The following is a 17,923-nucleotide window of genomic DNA, read 5'->3' as shown; positions in this document are numbered from 1 at the left end:
GCATTTCTGGTGGAGTGGTGTCCACCTGAATGTCTGCTTGTTTGAGCAGATTGTTTGCAGTGGTCCTGTGTAGCCACTGACATTTGGCATGAATATCGATAGATATTCTACCATTCCCAGGAATCTTAGGACTCCTGTGTGGTCTACTGGCTCCTGCCAGTTGCGGATTTTTTCCATTTTATCTGCTTGAGCATGGATGCCTTGTTCATCCACACGGCTTCCTAGAACGTCTAGGATTGGGGCAAATGGCTGGAATTTTTTCCAGCTTATGTAGAATTTCGCCCCCTTTAGGCAAGTGAACAACCACAACAATGCTTTCTTGTGGTTCTCCACCGAGCTTGTGCTGGTGAATATATCATCGAACCAGACATGTAGGTGTCTGCCTACTTCTCCTCGTAGTTCCCAGGTCTGTCATATCCGTGCATACCCGACCCCGACCCGACTTCCGGACCTCCACCCTCTTCACCTCCGGAGTCATGACCTACCGCTGCCGTTCCGATACTCACCTTCGGTCTTGGCAACACACCCCTCCTCTTACCTCTCCGACCCCTTCTCCGTCCGTTCCAATACTCATCTCGGACTGAACATCGCCCTACTCGCCACCCTTCCTACAACTCCGCTCCCCACTCACAACACCTCCACCCTCCCGTCATCCCCTACGCTTTCTCCGTTCCGTTCCGATACTCACCTTCGGACCTGACTACTCTTCCTTACCTGTCCCCTCTCTCCTTCTTCCGTCACTCCTCCGCCACCGTTACGACCGTCCACCGCTGCTCCGTACTTCACACTCGGACACCGTTCGTACCTTACTCCGAGCCTCCGTCATAGTCCATACCTCGGACTTTGACTCCACCTCGGTCTTAGTCCATTGCATTGGTGACCTCATACTACGTAAACACCATTGCCAATATTCCTCGGACTTCCAACCCTGCCTCCGTAAGCTCCGCAACCCCTGAGCTTCGCGGACCGCCTCTGGCACTCTCGCCGTTTGTAATGTATTTCTCGCAATTCCCCCTCATCCCTATTTGGACTACTGCTTCTTTCTATTCTAGCCAGTTAGTCATCACCCCCACTTCCCCTCATCCTCCTGCCCCTCTGGGCCTCGCCCACTCTACCTCCTTTTGGACGTATCACAGGTCTTGCCCTATGACGTTCGGTACCGCTCCGCTCCCTCTAACCCTTTGTTCCCGTTCGGACGTCTTCGTTCCGATTCGGTCACCCTTTGTTCTCCTTGTGCTTTTGCCCCTTCCTTATATATATCGGCGCTTGTACATACTCGTCTGGTTTCAGTCCGAAATCGACCTGAAATGCCCCCAAGAGACTTCCTGCTCACCTACTGTGAAATTAAGGACCAAATGGACAAACAGCAATGGCACAGCGCTCCACTTGAGTCGCTGAGGCCAAGGTCCCTCCACGCTAAGTCTCCGATTCCACTCCGGAGTCGTCCGTTTCCGCCCATTCTAACAAGGTCAGTGCGTGCTGGAAGGTGCAGGGAGCCTTGCAGTCTCCTTGCTGCATCATGTTTGAGTTGTACGTCCTGTGGGGTGTAGAGAATGTCATCCTATGGATGTCATCTGGATCCATGCATATTTGTTCATATGCGTCCGACATATCGATCTTGGATCGGTATGTTGCTCTGGCAACTGATTCTTGGATCAGTCGCATGTCTGGCATTTGTCATATCCGTGCATACCCGACCCCAACCCGACTTCCGGACCTCCACCCTCTTCACCTCCGGAGTCATAACCTACTGCTGCCGTTCCGATACTCACCTTCGGTCTTGGCAACACACCTCCTTCTACCCCCCCACACCACCTCTACTCCTCCCTTCCTTTCCTACCCTATCTCCGTCCGCTCCGATACTCACCTCAGACCGAACATCGCCCCTCTCGCCACCCTCCTACTACTTCTCCACCCTCCTGTTCCGCTCCTCCTTTGCCCAACCTCCACCCTCCCATCATCCTCCTACGCTTCCCCCATCCGCTCTGATACTCACCTTCGGTCCTGACAACCCTCCTCTCTGCCACTCCTTCCCCCTTACCTTTCCCCTCTCTCCTCCCTCTGGTACTCCTCTGCCACCCTTCCACCAAGTTACCACCTTCCGCCGCTGTCCCATACTTCCTACTCGGACACCGCTTGTACCTTTGCTCCGAGCCTCTGTCATAGTCCCAACCTCGGACTTTGACTCCACCTCGGTCTTAGTCCATTGCATTGGTGACCTCATACTACGTAAACACCATTGCCAATATCCCTCGGACTTTCAACCCCACCTCCGTAACCTCCGTAAGCTCCACAACCTCCGAGCTTTGCGGATCGCCTTCGGCACTTTCACCGCCTGTAATGTATCTCTCGCGTTTACCCCTCATCCCTATTTGGACTACTGCTTCTTCCCATTCTAGCCAGTTAGTCATCATTCCCACTTCTCCTCATCCTCCTGCCCCTCTGGGCCTCACCCTCCCTACCTCCTTTTGGATGTATCACAGGTCCTGCCTTATGACCTTCAGTACCGCTCCGCTTCCTCTACCCTTTGTTCCCGTTCGGATGTCTTTGTTCCGATTCGGTTCCCCTTTGTTTCCTTGTGCTTTTGCCCCTTCCATTATATATCGGTGCTTGTACATACTCGTTTTTGGGTTCAGTCCGAAATCGACCTGAAATGCCCCCTAGAGACTTCCTGCTCACCTACTGTGAAATTAAGGACCAAATGGACAAACAGCAATGGCACAGCGCTCCGCTTGAGTCACTGAGGCCAAGGTCCCTCCATGCTAAGTCTCCGATTCCACTCCCGAGTCGTCTGTATCAGCCCCATTCTAACAGCATTGGTGTGACGTTGAGGATTGTGTTTGAGTTATGATTCTTCGCATCTATTACCGTGCGCAAACATCCATCTGCTTTGCAGATACACAGTAGTGGGCATGCTCGCTCACTGTTTGCAGGATACCACCATCCTGCTTTTACATAGCAATCTATTTTGGTCGCTAGTGCTTCCTGCAGTGCTGCAGGACATCTTGGGGTGTTTTCCCGAAATTTCTTGTTCAGATCCTTCAACGGGATTCGATGGTTCATGGAGGCATTTCTAATGGCACTGGCACCATTATGGTTTTGAATTTCTCTCTCCACCACTCCCTGAGTATTTCGAACTCGGGGTTGTTCATGGAGAGACCTTCCAGATGTGGTACGTCTGGGAGTTCTAGTCCTTCCGGACTAGGATTGGGCCAACCTTCAGGGTACTTTCTTTCGATTACCCTGAGGTGTGTTTCAATCCTGCCTCCCTGTCAGGGGGGCTTCTTTTTTGGTTGTTCTTGGGCTCTTGCTCGAGTTTCCATCCGTGTGATCTCGTCACACGGTCTTCGCTTACTCCAAGGGTATCTATGTTGCCCTTGTTCACCATTCTCACTTTGTGGGACTGGAAGTCTAAGCTTACCTGGTTTTTGTTTAACCAGGGGGCACCAAATATGGCATCGTATCTATCGATGTTAATTACATCGAAGTAGTGTTTTCCTACGTGGCCATTGATCTCAACATCCACATTTGTTCCGAACAGGATCTGTGATCTTGTTCCTTTCGTCCCCATTTGAAGGACGACTGGGTTCTCCAATTGGAGAATTGGGATGTGGACCGTGTGGACAAAGTCCGGCGATATAGTGTCCGTTTCGGCTCCACTGTCAAATAGCGCATAGGCTTTTATGCCTGCTATTTTTATGTGAGCCATCAGCATTCTCTTTGTGGGGTATTTACCCGCATCTTTTGAGATGCGAAATTTCGCATCAAACAAGGGGGACTGGGTTTCGATGGACTTTTGGTCCTTCTTCCCTTTGTCCTTGTTTTCCTTGGGTACTTTGGTGTATTTCCCCAAGGCATCTTTTCTTGGTGCTTCCACCAAGGCTTCGGCAACTTTTTCATCTGCCATGTTTTCTAACTGGTGTGCTACAGCCAGTTTGATTTTGTAATTTATGTTGTCATGATCGACGACTGACATTGGGCCCATCCTTATGGTCCCAACGTTGACTTCCTCACCCTCTGAGTTGGGTGAGTATTGAGGTCCTTCGTATGGGTGCTCCGGAGTTACCAGAGTTGTTCTCTGGTTTTTTGTTCAATGAGTCTTCCGACTCTTCTTCTGTTGTGGTCGCGATCTCCATGGCAGCTATGCACCTTGGTTTTTCTTCACTCATTGCATTGTGTCTTGGGCAATCTTTCGTTTGCCCTATTTTGCCGCATTTGCTGCAAATTGGAACTGACTTTTGGTCAGTTTTCCTCGAGTTTTTCAAGGATGTATCCTCTTTCCATCTGGGTTTTGGCTCTTCAGCCTTCTTTCCTGATGGGAGGGCTCTGCCACAGCTCGTGGTTGCTGTGGTAGTTGTTCGGGTATAGTATCCTGATTTGTAGGCTGAAGACATCTTCAGCCCATTGATTATCTTGTCTACACGAGATATTGCTTTTAACCTTTCCTTGTTTGAGGAGAAGTCTGCTCTGATTCTATCATGAGCAATCATTTCCCTCTTCCATTCAAGGGGAATGTAGTTTAGGAACCTGGCATTGAAGGACGCCTGGTCTGGTGGCATCACCATCTGGGATGCTGCTTTGGACAGTTCTGGGTAGAACTGTTTTAGGCCTTTTTCCGCTTCGTATTTGACGTTGCGGTACTTCTTTGTCACATTCAACATGGCAGAGGCTTTAATGAAAGTTCTCATCAATATGTTGAGAACTTCGAGGAACATGCCCTCGTCTCCTCTGAGGAGAGTCTCGTCTTGGAGTCTTATTCCGAGGTCGAATGCAGGTCCCCCTAATCCACAAACCAAGCAGTCCAGATGGACTTCGTCGAATTGGGGACCTTTGCATCCTTGCGAAGCGAGGAATCCCAGTAGTTCTGTGAACCACTGCCAGAATGATTCCATGTCGTTCTCCCCTGACCATTTCTTGTCAGGGAATGCCGGCCCATTTTTTAGGGCTTCAGGCTTCACTCCTTCTGGGTAGGGAGTGAGTATTCTCACTTCAGCCATTCTTATGGCTTTTTCGTACCATTTCTCCAGGTACTCCTCTTGCTCCCCTGCCTTTGCAGGGTCACTATCCAATGGAGATCTCTCCTTTGGGGGGGTTTTCGCTGGGGGAAGTCTTCCTCGCAGCATTTCTTTGGTTTCAGGCGAATTCGCCTGAAGTTGTATTTGGATTCTCTCATTGTTTTGAGAGAGTGTGGTTGAGTTACCTCTCTGTTCGAGAGGTCTGTCGTAAGTGGATGTTTGTGTCAGGGATGCGTCCGGGGTAGAGGAGGCCCAGGTGAGATGCCCGACACTAGAAGCCTTGCAGGGTGTGGAGCGGGCGTGCGTACTGGCAGGCCCGGCTCAGGAGGCAGTCCCTGGCCACTTAGACTGAAGTGGAAAAGGGTGAGAAGAAGGCTACTTCTTCGGTTCCCACTTCAGGTATGTTTATATACATGCGGCTTAGGTCACATGACGGGTGCCACGTCATCCTCGCATACAGCCGTAGTCACCCGGGTGTCCCTGTGGGGGATCCCGAGGGTGTCCGCTGTGAACGCTGTAACGGGTCTATGAATCTAGACTCGTGGCTCAGGTCTAGGGGGGGGTAGGTATCTCTCTATCTCTCAGGGTAGATGTGGGTCCTGCAAGTACGGTGCTGATACTCTCTGTCTAACCTCTAACTAACTGTCTGTACAGTTGTCATCGAAGAGTCCGATACAAATATAAAAGGAAAGTCACATGTGTGAATGAATGAAAATAATAAGGAAAATAAAGAAAAGGTCATATCTCCTCAACCACTCCACCAAATCCGACGATCTTGGACTCGTCAGAACCACCTCCACAGTATCTACAACTTCTACTATTACCATGACTCACCAATCCTAGTCCCTGATGCAGTAGGGGGTGAAATGCGTGATAAGGGTTGGTTTGACCTGCACGGACTTGTCCCCACAACATACAGGCCTAGCTCTTGATTGCAGTCCCTTGCAATCTCCCAAAAAGAAACACCAAAGAAAGGATACTCGTCACAAGGAAAGGTAAGTCCCCACTCCGCGCGGTGTTGAATGCCATGTGACCGCAGAATTCCATCCGGACCAGGAAGATCACATGTGGGCAGAGCTTTCACACGGACACATGGGCTGTGACGAAGTTGCCTTACTCCGCCAACAACTCGGCACTTAACCAACCTCACCTCATCCTTGCCACCATCATGCCAACCTATGCCAGAACTCAACATCGCGCTACCGCGCGCGCACTGCCACCCACTGGAGAACCATTGGTCGAATGGGAGGATTGGGCACAATAGTACGCCCCGTTTCTACTCCCTTAGCTAACCCGCGAGTTCAATGACTAACTTCGCCCACACCGGCATAGAACTTCGCATATCCAACATGCGATCGACTTCGCGCTCGAAACGAATGGATCCGTCGCTAAGGCCGGGAGGCCTTAGCTCTTCTGGCTTGTGCTCAGCGTGGTCGTGTACTGGACTCAACTTATCTCTGGCTGGGGCGTGTGTCACTCGTGCACGGGCTCGGGACCGTCATCAACTGCTGGGACTCGAAGCTAGGGCCAGGAGGCCTTAGCTCTTTGGGCTTGAACTGGCGGCGCTGGGGGTACTCATGTCGCATACAATGGCTGGGGTCGGCGCTGCCTCGGTAGGAATCGCGCGCGCGCGGGCTCGGGATCGACGTCAGACGGTAACTTGATGCTAAGGCCGGGAGGCCTTAGCTCTTTTGACTTGAGCTCACTGTACTCTGGCGCTGTGAGGTCGCGGGATCATATTCTGTACTTGGGGGGCTTCATCGACGTCTCCAGCGCGAAAACTAGGGGAAAATCGAATAGAAAGTGGAAGGATTGTGGGTTTAACGTGTACAACTCGAATGAAGGTCGTCTGGCTAGGGGAAGGGGTTCGGATGTCGCGATATCGAGGAATAAAGACGCGTCCGACTCAAATACACTTGTAAACTCCTGTACTCGACGTGTAATTTTCGATACGCGATGTAGAATCAAGCTCAGACACAAATGACGATGTAGTTTCGCATGCAAGAAATAAGCGCAAAAGTTGGACTCCTCGGAAATCATAAGAACACATGTAAGAACTCGAAGGAGTGTTGGAAATTGATTAAACGTCGGCTTAAACTAAGGCGAGGGAGGGTCTATGCTCGGAACAAGATACCCTCCGGCATCGAGAGTTTCGGGTGTCACCAGGGAACTCGGTGACCTGGGAGTGCTGGGCCTCTGGTTTGTCCAGGCTCACGCACAAGTTGGGCCGACTGGCTGCCCAGACCGTGCTGCGTCTCTAAGGTCTTATCCGGATCTTTCTCGGGTGAAGGAATATAGCCTTCGTCTAGCTCAGGCTCCGCATGCAGCGTCTTAGCATTGCCGGGCGCTTCAACATCTTGGCTAGCGTTGTACAACTCATGTGGGTCACTCGAATACCACAACACTGCACGAGTCACCTCTGGACTCGATGACTTGGTGTTCCTAAGCTCAACAGGGGTCTCGGCGTCGTTACAGTCTTCATCGATGAACAACTCTAAATCGTTAGGCAACTCGGACTCGGCTCTGGATGGGGCTTCAGCCTGATGCTCGCGGCGTATCTCAACTAGGCATTTGACATGGCCGACTGCTACGGCTGGTTCTGAGTGACGTGGGGCACTCTGTGGAACAGGACTTCGGCTATCACTGAGCCTCGCCTGGTTGACTCTGCATGTCTCGGGTGTGAGGATCAGCGCACGCGGGGGTAACTTCGCATTATCTTGATCAAGCGACATCGTCGGCACTACTCTAGTTGCCTTGGCTGGGATAATCCGTTCAACCAGCAGCAACGGCTTGGGGACAAACGCCTTGTTGCGTGATCTCGTGCGGCAAAGTTTGCTGTAGTTAGCCGGGCGAAACTCATGATAGGACCCGATCGGCTGGGGCTCCTCGACTTCATTTCGGCAAACGAGGTCGGTCGATTCGAGGCCGTGAGGCCCTAGCTCTTTATGATTGAGCTCTGGTTCAATGGGATCTTCGGACATGGCAACGGGCTCGGCTTCACAAAGGCTCTCGTCATCATCAGGATACGAGTCCAGATCGAAGATGTCATAAACTGTTCCACCAAAATCCTCATCATTGGGGTGCAAATCCAGGTCGGAGGTGTCATAGGTCGTTTCACAAGAGTCATCGTCATTAGAGCGCGAATCTAAGTCGGGGACATCATGGAGGGCTGTTTCGTGGGTGGTTGGCTCGGCGTCGGGTAGTGTTAGCGCGTCATCCATACATTCCAAATGAGAAACTTCATAGGCGGACTCGCCGGTGTCAGAGCTGTAGTCAATTGGCACGGTACCATATTGTAGATTAGCAGAATTTTGATCAACTTGTTCATATTCGCGTGTCCACTCAGGTATTGCAGCGCTGGAACGCATATCAGCCTCGTGAATCAAATGAACTTTTCCCCCTCCATTGGGGGCGCGTGGAAGATGAGACCCATCAGCCATGACCAGTTTATTAAACGCGTCGTATCTGAGTACACCAGCGGCACTTGTCTCAGGGCAATCTTGAACAAAATGGCCTATGCCATCGCACATGGAGCATCGGTCATCAGTAGACCGGGTAAATCGAGGCCTGTCTGTAAGGCACACTGATTTGACTGTCAATGTGTTCGCGCGCTCTGCAAGATCGTCCATATTGGCGGTGTCCTGGGGGCTCGCGACATCTGTCTTGGTCTCAATGACCTCGGCATCTTCACTAGCCTCAGCAGCTCTGGACTTGAATCTCTTCCTGACTGCCTTAGCCGTTCTGCGACGCGATGAGGACACAGCCTCTACTTCTGAGTCGGATCTGGAATCCTCGCTAACTGTCTTGTCGCTGCAATCATCAGAATCTTCAGAGGAACACTTGCTTGCTGAGTCTGAATCGTCATCGGACTCCTCGACGCGGTACAAATCACATTGTAAGAGCTCCTTAGCTGTCACAACAACGTAGTCCATGGGAGGAGCGCGGGTCAAATCGATCCACCGGTTGCGGGCCTTGAGTTCTTGCTTAACTCGTCTGCGGAACTGGGTTGGCTTAAGTCCACGGTAAAAGTAGTCGTCTTTGTCGCCTGCATTGAGTGCATTCCTCTGCTCAAGGGGTCTGGCAATAACTTGGAAACGGCGGCGGTAATTGTCGAAATCTTCATGGCACTTGATCTTCCGCCTCTTTTCAACAAATCTTCGGAGATCTCTCGTGTGATATGTGTGGTCTTCTTGCTCATCTGAGTAGAAACTGAGCAGGTCGCTCTTTAGCGCGTTCCAGTCCTTATTCTCGTAGCTATCAAGGGTCCGGATAAACGTGGCTTCCTTGTCTGTGGAGTAGGACACAACATAATCGCATTTCAATTGATTTGCGAGGCGCGCGGCTGCTGTCTGGAGCTCGAACTCGTATAAAAACTTCTTCAACTTGGTGCCATTGAACCTTGGGGCATCTCTAGACCATGGGCTAGGCATTGGAATGTAAGACATCGGCGCTGCAACAGCAAAACTTGCAGCCATCTTGAAAGGTTAACAAAACACGCGGAAACTTGGAACGGCTTCTTGGATGTCCGGCAATCGAAGGAACGGGGGTAAACGAGTATATCGCTGGGTAAAACGAGGGCAACTTGGTACAACTTTCGGGTGAAACAGCACGGGGACGACTTGAGCAGTGAACAAAGGAACTCCTGTGCCTCGTCTTGAGGTCCGCCAGGAGGCAATGATTGTGATAACTTGGGTAAACTTGTGTAACCGTGCGGATCCGTAACTCGTAGATCCCAAACACGGACTCCTGTGCCTCTTCTTGAGATCCTCCAGGAGGGACAACTTGGGTAACAAACTTCAATATCCTGTGCCTCGTCTTGAGGTCCGCCAGGAAAACAAAAACTCGGGCAAATCTGCGTGCGTGCGTGCGTGCGTGCGTGCGTGTAGTGGTAGCTTGGGTGGTCCTGTGTGGATCCCTAAAACTTGTACTGTTCTTGACCTGTGTCTGTAACCAATGATGTAGATACTCGATATCCACGGCAAAATGATCAATTTCCAAACAAACGAAAAGCGTGAACTTGCGTGATTGTGATGAAGAGAAGTGTACCCCCCCTGTAAGGACCACCAGATTTGTAACGGGTCTATCAATCTAGACTCGTGGCTCAGGTCTAGGGGGGGTAGGTATCTCTCTATCTCTCAGGGTAGATGTGGGTCCTGCAAGTACGGTGCTGATACTCTCTGTCTAACCTCTAACTAACTGTCTGTACAGTTGTCATCGAAGAGTCCGATACAAATATAAAAGGAAAGTCACATGTGTGAATGAATGAAAATAATAAGGAAAATAAAGAAAAGGTCATATCTCCTCAACCACTCCACCAAATCCGACGATCTTGGACTCGTCAGAACCACCTCCACAGTATCTACAACTTCTACTATTACCATGACTCACCAATCCTAGTCCCTGATGCAGTAGGGGGTGAAATGCGTGATAAGGGTTGGTTTGACCTGCACGGACTTGTCCCCACAACAACGCGCGAGCTGGACATAGCAGGGGTCACCCGGGGCGCCTGGGCTGGGCATGTCGTGAGCGCGCTGTGGGTGGGTCAATGGTACATTGATACAAGGAAAGGTCGTCTGTGTAGAATAAAGAGAAAATAAAGAGAAGGTGAAATAGGTAAAGAGAGAGTGGAATGGAGAAAGAAAGAAAGAAGAAGGGGGGAGGAGGTAGGGGAAGACTGGGTGGCGGGGTACCAGGCGAAGTGGGGCCGGGTGGTGTTGGAAGTTACAGCCCGACGCCACTGGCGGTCCTAGGACCGTACATTCGCGCTTTGAGAGCTTTGGGAAGGAGGCACTTTTAGGGCAATCGACGGAGAACATAATGTCGCTTTGGCCCTTTGTTTTCACGCTTTGGGTACCGCACGCGTTTCACTTCAGTGGCGTAGAACTGACATTAAATGTATATAAGGACAGGACTTGCACTGAGAGCCGATACATCACAATAGACGTATCGCGCTTCTCAGGTAAGTCCACCCATCACTACGTACATACATCACAATAGACGTATCGCGCTTCTCAGTTTAACAGGTGGGGCCGGGTCAGGCGGGTGTGCCCTGACAGTTTGGCCAAACCTTTGGTACGTGCCAATTCTCCTCCTAATTTCTGAATGATGCCTTCTTTCGGCATTGTCTCCTCCTATCCTTGGGAGAAGGATCTCCTTAGCGTCTCTGTCGAGTTGCTGATGATACTCCAGTGTGCTTTCACTGGTGGTTCTTTTCGTGAATTTTTTATTTCCTTCAGCAAGTCCGTCTGTTTGCTGATTTTTTCAGTCAACATGTCGATTGCGTTGGCCATTCTTTCTAGAGTTATCTCTAGACGAGCCATACTATTGTGGTTTGTTTCCTTGATCTTTTTTTGGATCGAGTTTATCGTGTTTATTATGCGCGATTCCTGGTTTTCCAGGAGGAAGTTTGGTTGGGCTAGCAGTGACTCTCCCCAGTTGACATTGCTGCTTCTGGGGGTTCTGTCATATCCATCCCCGGCCATCAACTTCCGGCCCCTCTGTTCCCTCTGGTCTAACTCCGTTCCTCCTTCACTAACCTCGGAGTTCCCGTATTCCTCGGTACCCCTCGATGGTCACCACCCCCTCATTCCAATTTATTACCTACGCCTCCCTAAGTACGGAGCCCCGAAGACTTCCGGACAGCTCCGACGTCCGCTAGTGCACCCCCGCCTCCGCTGGGCAATACAATCGCCTGCCCTGCAGAGCCCACCTTCAGGCTTATCCCTCCTTTCCGTTTCTGGGTTATCGCCTGCCATTCCGCTAACCCTGTGACCTGACTTGTTGGTAATATTCAGTTGGCTAATGTTTATCCCTGTTAGCTCCGCTCTGTTCGGCTCTGCCAATTGCGGACCCGTCTTTGCTGTAACCATATATATATCCCGCTTGTACATAGGTTACACTCCAGTAATAAAATCAACTAGAGTTACCCCCTTAGGTTCTGATTGCCAGTCAGTAAGTTAGGGCACGGACGTGTCACTAGGCACAGCGCTCTTGGCAGAAGTCGCTGAGGCCGAAGCCCTCCGCTACGGAGACACTCCCTCGTCTCGAATCCGGTCTCTGACAGGTTCCAGAAGGGGTTCTTGGAGTGAACACTCCATGCTCGCTTTGTTTAGGTGAGGCCGTTGTGGAGGGTGCTTCCCTTTCATAGAGGGGTCTGTTTGCTGATTTTTCCTTACTGTTCCGTAAGGCTTCCTCAGCAAACTCCCTCATTTCAGTTTGCCTCCTCTTCATTATCTTGGAGACCTCCTCCGAGGTTGGCAACCTTGCCTTGTCTGGCATGGTGTGGGGAGTGTGAACAGCGGAAGTTCTTTTGGAGCTTCTGCACTCTGGGAGATCCTGCTCTCAGGGTGTATCATTGCACCTTCTCGGGCTTTCAGCCTGAGAAGAAGTTGGTCTTCGCTTTCCATCCGAATGGAGGACAGAACCTGGAACAAGTCCAGTAGTTTTTTGGATAGCCAGTGCGGTGGCTCTTCCCTTTGTTTCCCTTTGTCTGCCTTTGGGGCTTGACTTGGGGACATGAGGGAGGACTCCAGGGGATAGTTGGGCCCTGGAGTTTCCTGCGACTCTATCCGATCAGCTTTTTGGGCTGATCGTTCGGTGCTTACACATTTATCACGCAAGTCAATCACCTCGTGAGGAGGTGAAGGATCTTCCCCAGCTTGGGTTAGATTAGTATGTTGTGGAGTTCTAGGGGTATTAGGCCCCGCACTTACTCCACATAAGTTTCTAAAACCTTCAGGGGCCAGCCCTGAGGTGGTTGCTAATGCCGGATCACGTTGATCCTCATCGTCATCTGACAATGGCTTTTGGTTTGAATCTCCCCTGATGGGAGATTGCGGTTTCTTAATAAACCGCTTGTTTCTTTTTAGTGTTGCTGCAGATGCGACCTTGCCCTTGCGGGTGTGTTTAGGTGCCATAGGCGCTACCGAGTCAGATGTTAAGATTGGATAGTTTTTGTGGGTTGTATTGTAAAACACACCTCATACACTTAAAAAAGTGTGAGGTCTCAGGGTAGCTCAGCACACAGAGCTGTAAGTGATGCAAGTGTGTGTATTTTACAGTAGTGTGTAAGCAGTTACCTGGAGGTTCCCACTTACCCACATGACTATCTGTATCTAATTACATGTGGCTCGGGGTTCGGGGCTATTGCCCTGACACAAGGAGATCTGAAATGCGGGGAAGTGGGTAGCAATCTTTTTTTGGTGATCTTGTTCAGCCCTCGGAAGTCGATGCAAAGATGGAGGGATCCATCCTTCTTGTGGACGAAGAGGACCAGTGCCATGTGAGCGGGAGTAGCAGGATGAATGAGCCCGGAGGCTAGGTGTTCATCTAAGAACGCCCAGAGAGCCTCGAGTTCCAAAGTAGAGAGGGAGTACATAGTACCCAAGGGTGGTGAAGTACCTTCCTCAAGGTCGATCTTCAGGTTGTGCTCACAGTGCGGTGCTAGTGTTGAGGCTTTGCTCTTACTGAACACATCTGTGAACTTGTGGTACTCCTTTGGAATGGCTGAGAGGTCAACGGAATCGGTGTGGGATGAGGCAGCCCTCAAGTGGCTGTCCTCGGAAGGGATGGTTAGGCTGAAGGATACCGATCCTTCAAGTCGACAAGCCTTCACAAATGCGGAACGGCTGATGAACTCGATAGATGGTAACAGAGGAATGGGAGCCTGGGGCTGAGGTGCTAGTGGAACATCAGATGGTTGGATGTCGGACGATGGCAGTGGTGCCAGAGATGATGGGGGAGAGCTCGGAGTAACTGTCTTGGTAGGTTTGGAAGTTGAATGTAATACTGCTTGAGACCCAGTCAATCAATGGATTGTAGCAGGTAAGCCAGTTGCATCCTAGGACTAGAGAACAAGAACCATCCAGCAATGTGACAAAGAAAGTCGTGGGGGTGATGTTTCCAGAAGCGAAGCAGAGGGGAATATCAATGGCATGGGTTATGATTGAGTTAGTGCTACCATCGAAAAGGCATAGTTGTAGAGATTTAATCTGATATGTCTTCAGGGCCAACTTCTTCACAAATGTGTTGCCAATGAAGCAGTCCGAAGACCCAGAGTCTATGAGTGTGGGAACGTTCTCATAGGTGCAGAAGAGTTTATTGTTTGTCCTTACATCGGATAGAGAAGAAGAAACAGGAGAAGAGAGAGAAGAGAAGTGGAGAGAGGTGGAACGAACTATGGAAGTAGTTGGAGGTGGAGGAGGAGAGAGTGGTAAATCAGCAACACTATCTACAATGGGTAGAACATCAACTGAATGTCAGGGACAGCTCCGAAAGCGGCGAGGTCCCTGCGCACGGGACTTGGTGGGATGAATAGCGGCTGTGCGTAGCGGCGATCCTGTTGTGGGGTGAGCATCCCCGACCACTTAGTCTGAAGTGGGAAGTTGAGAAGAAGGCTGCTTCTTCTGTTCCCACCCCAGGCACTATTATGTATATACATGTGGCTAGGGTCACATGGAGGAGGCCATGTCATCTCCGCACACAGCCACACCTCCCTGGGTGTCTCCGCAGGAGATCCCAGAGGTGGCTGCTCAGTAGGCGAGAGTGTGCGCGGTGCGTGTGGTGATCAGGGGGGCGGGGTTAGGTATGTAGTGGTACATGAAGAAAGGGAAATCGACCATAGAATGGAAATAGAAATAGAGATAGAGAGAAGGGGAGTGATAGTGGGGTGCGGCATGGGGTCAGGCAGGTGTGCCCTGACACTGAAGGGTCAACATTAAGAGGAGAAAACAGACCATCAGAAAGAGAAAAAGAAATGGGAATGTGGAGGGAGGATAAGTCAGAGATAGAAGATGCATTTAAGTGCACTTCTTTGAGCACACAGAGGGAAGAATCGCAACCCCCGGTCCATGTGGAGTCCACGGGGGTGTGGACTAATTTTTTGCCTCTGCAGAAGCAGATCCTTGCTCCTCAGTCTGGGCCATATGGGCCTTAGATGTGCGAGAAGAAGACTTGGGACAGTCCTTGACCATGTGGCCAGACAGACCACAGAACATGCAAAGTTTCTCATTGAGATGACACTTACGCTCTTGTGGCGTGAGCTTGCCATTGTCTCCGAGTTTTGATGAAAGATCCGGCTTGGCGGAGCTGGCCTTGGACTTTTTGTTGTCCTTCAGAGGCTTGCTACCGGAAGTGGAGTTGAAAGAGGAGGAGCAAGGAATGGGGTTGGAGCAAGAAGCGGTAGTAGTCTTGTTGAAGACGTTGGAGGAGGGTTTTGCATGACATGTCACTTCAGATTTATGCTCCCAATAGTGTGCATCAAAAGTTTGTGACAAGGTGCGAAGTTCCGAAAGAGTAGAAGGTTTACCTACTCTGGCAATGTCATCCTTGATACGTTCCGGCAATCTGTGATAGAAAAAACAACGGAGCACAGCTTCTCCATAACCATGAAGTTGAGAGGCATGTCAATTAAACTCAACGACGTACTTGTTGATGTGGTGCCCATCCTTCATGTCCAGGGTCATTAGTTGGACTTCAGCGTTGCCCACAGGATCGTGAGGACCAAAGTTGGTTTGAAGTTCATTGACAAACTCTTGATAGTTATTCATCCATCGAGGACAAAGTGTAGAATTTTGATCGAATAATAGGTCCAGCTCGAACCAATTGAGGGCCATCCCCTTGAGGTAGGACTGCGCGAAGATGACCTTGGTGTGGTCCCTAGCAAAAGCGAGGGGGTGGTCCTGGAAGTTCAGTTTGCATTGGACGAGAAATACTCAGAGTTCTTGGGGATCTTTTCCATCAAACTGTTTGGGCTCACGGACCTTGGTCTGGAGAGTGGAGGATGGTGGAGGAGGTGGACATCCGGTGTGACGAGCCAAACTGGCGATGGCTTGGGCTAGCTGTGTAATACGTTGGGGATGGGTTTGGCATCATCGGCAGTTGGGACAGATGGGGGGATCAGCAGGAGGAGGGTTGACGAAGTTGGGGACCTCAGAACCGAGTCCAAAGAAGTGAACTGGATCTATGTGTTAGAATGGGCGGATTCAGATGACTCCGGAGTGGAATCGGAGACTTAGCATGGAAAGACCTTGGCCTCAGCGACTCAAGTGGAGCGCTGTGCCATTGCTGTTTGTCCATTTGGTCCTTAATTTCACAGTAGGCGAGCAGGAAGTCTCTAGGGGGCATTTCAGGTCGATTTCGGACTGAGCCTCCTACGAGTATGTGCAAGTGCCGATATATATAATGGAGGGGGCAAAAGCACAAGGAAACAAAGGGGAACCGAATCGGAACAAAGGTGTCCAAATGGGAACAAAGGGATGACAGAAGCGGAGCGGTACCGAAGGTCATAAGGCAGAACCTGTGATACGTCCGAAAGGAGGTAAGGAGGGCAAGGCCCAGAGGGGCAAGAGGATGAGGGGAAGTGGGGATGATGAATAACTGGCTAGAATGGGAAGAAGCAGCAGTCCAAATAGGGATGAGGGGAAAATGCGAGAAATACATTACAAGTGGCGAAAGTGCCGAAGATGATCCACAAAGCTCGGAGGTTGCGGAGCTTACAGAGGCAGGGTTGAAAGTCTGAGGAATATTGGCAATGGTGTTTATGTAGTATGAGGTCACCAATGCAATGGACTAAGACCGAGGTGGAGTCAAAGTCCGAGGTAGGAACTATGACAGAGGCTTGGAGCAAAGGTACGAGTGGTGACCGAGTACAAAGTACAGGGCAGCGGCGGAAGGTCGTAACTTGGTGGGAGGTCAGCGGAAGAGTACCAGAGGGAAGAGAGAGAGGAGAAAGGGAAGAGGGGAGGAGTGGCGGAAAGGAGAGTTGTCAGGTCCGAAGGTGAGTATTGGAGTGGACGGGAGAAGCATAGGAGGATGACAGAAGGGTGGAGGTGTTGTGAGGGAGGAGTGGAGGAGTAGGAGGAGGAGTAGTAGGAGGGTGGCGAGGGGGGCGGTGTTCGGTCCGAGGTGAATATCAGAGCAGATGGAGATAGGGGAGGAGAGTGGAGGTGGCATGGGAGGTAAGAGGAGGTGTGGTGCCAGGACCGAAGGTGAATATCGGAACGGACAGTGGTAGGTTAGGACTCCGGAGGTGGTGAAGGAGGAGGTCCGGGAGTCGGATCGGGATCGGATATGCATGGATATGACACTATGGGCTGTTCCGTGGCATCTCCGAAGTCGGAATCTGCAACTGGTGATCGATTTCTAATGGGATGCATGATCGGAGTCGACAGGAGAGGGGTTTCTAAATTAGAGAAGCTGCGAAACTCAACTGGGTTTCTTGCCAGACAACTGTCATATCCATGCATACCCAACCCCGACCCGACTTCCAGACCTCCACCCTCTTCACCTCCGGAGTCATAACCCACCGCTGCCGTTCCGATACTCACCTTCGGTCTTGGCAACACACCCCTCCTCTTACCTCTCCGACCCTTTCTCTGTCCGCTCCGATACTCATCTCGGACCGAACATCGCCCCACTCGCCACCCTTCCTACAACTCCGCTCCCCCCTCACAACACACCACCCTCCCGTCATCCCCCTACGCTTCCCCCATCCGTTCCGATACTCACCTTCAGACCTGACTACTCTCCTTTCCGCCACTCCCTCTTCCTTACCTGTCCCCTCTCTCCTCCCTCCGTTACTCCTCCGCCACCCTTCCGCCAAGTTACGACCGTCCACCGCTGTTCCGTACTTCGCACTCGGACACCATTCGTACCTTACTCCGAGCCTCCGTCATAGTCCCTACCTCGGACTTTGACTCCACCTCGGTCTTAGTCCATTGCATTGGTGACCTCATACTACGTGAACACCATTGCCAATATTCCTCGGACTTCCAACCCCGCCTCCGTAACCTCCATAAGCTCCGCAACCCCCGAGCTTTGCGGACCGCCTCTGGCACTCTCGCCGTTTGTAATGTATTTCTCACAATTTCCCCTCATCCCTATTTGGACTACTGCTTCTTTCTATTCTA

General features: G+C 51.1%; 1 protein-coding gene across 1 annotated transcript; it reads right to left on the bottom strand.

Moving 5' to 3' along the window:
* Nucleotides 1-7,260: 7,260 nt before the first annotated feature.
* On the bottom strand, nucleotides 7,261-7,877 carry EI90DRAFT_3032072 (uncharacterized protein; the record flags this gene model as incomplete). Its single annotated transcript, XM_039058363.1, has 2 exons — nucleotides 7,261-7,731; nucleotides 7,803-7,877. Coding segments are annotated over 2 exons (546 nt in total), but the record flags the coding sequence as incomplete, so codon positions are not given.
* Between the last annotated feature and the right edge of the window lie 10,046 nt (nucleotides 7,878-17,923).

Source organism: Cantharellus anzutake (genome assembly GCF_015039405.1).
Source record: "Cantharellus anzutake strain C23 chromosome Unknown EI90scaffold_3, whole genome shotgun sequence".
Taxonomy (NCBI): domain Eukaryota; kingdom Fungi; phylum Basidiomycota; class Agaricomycetes; order Cantharellales; family Hydnaceae; genus Cantharellus; species Cantharellus anzutake.
This window is presented reverse-complemented; position numbering and strand designations above follow the sequence as displayed.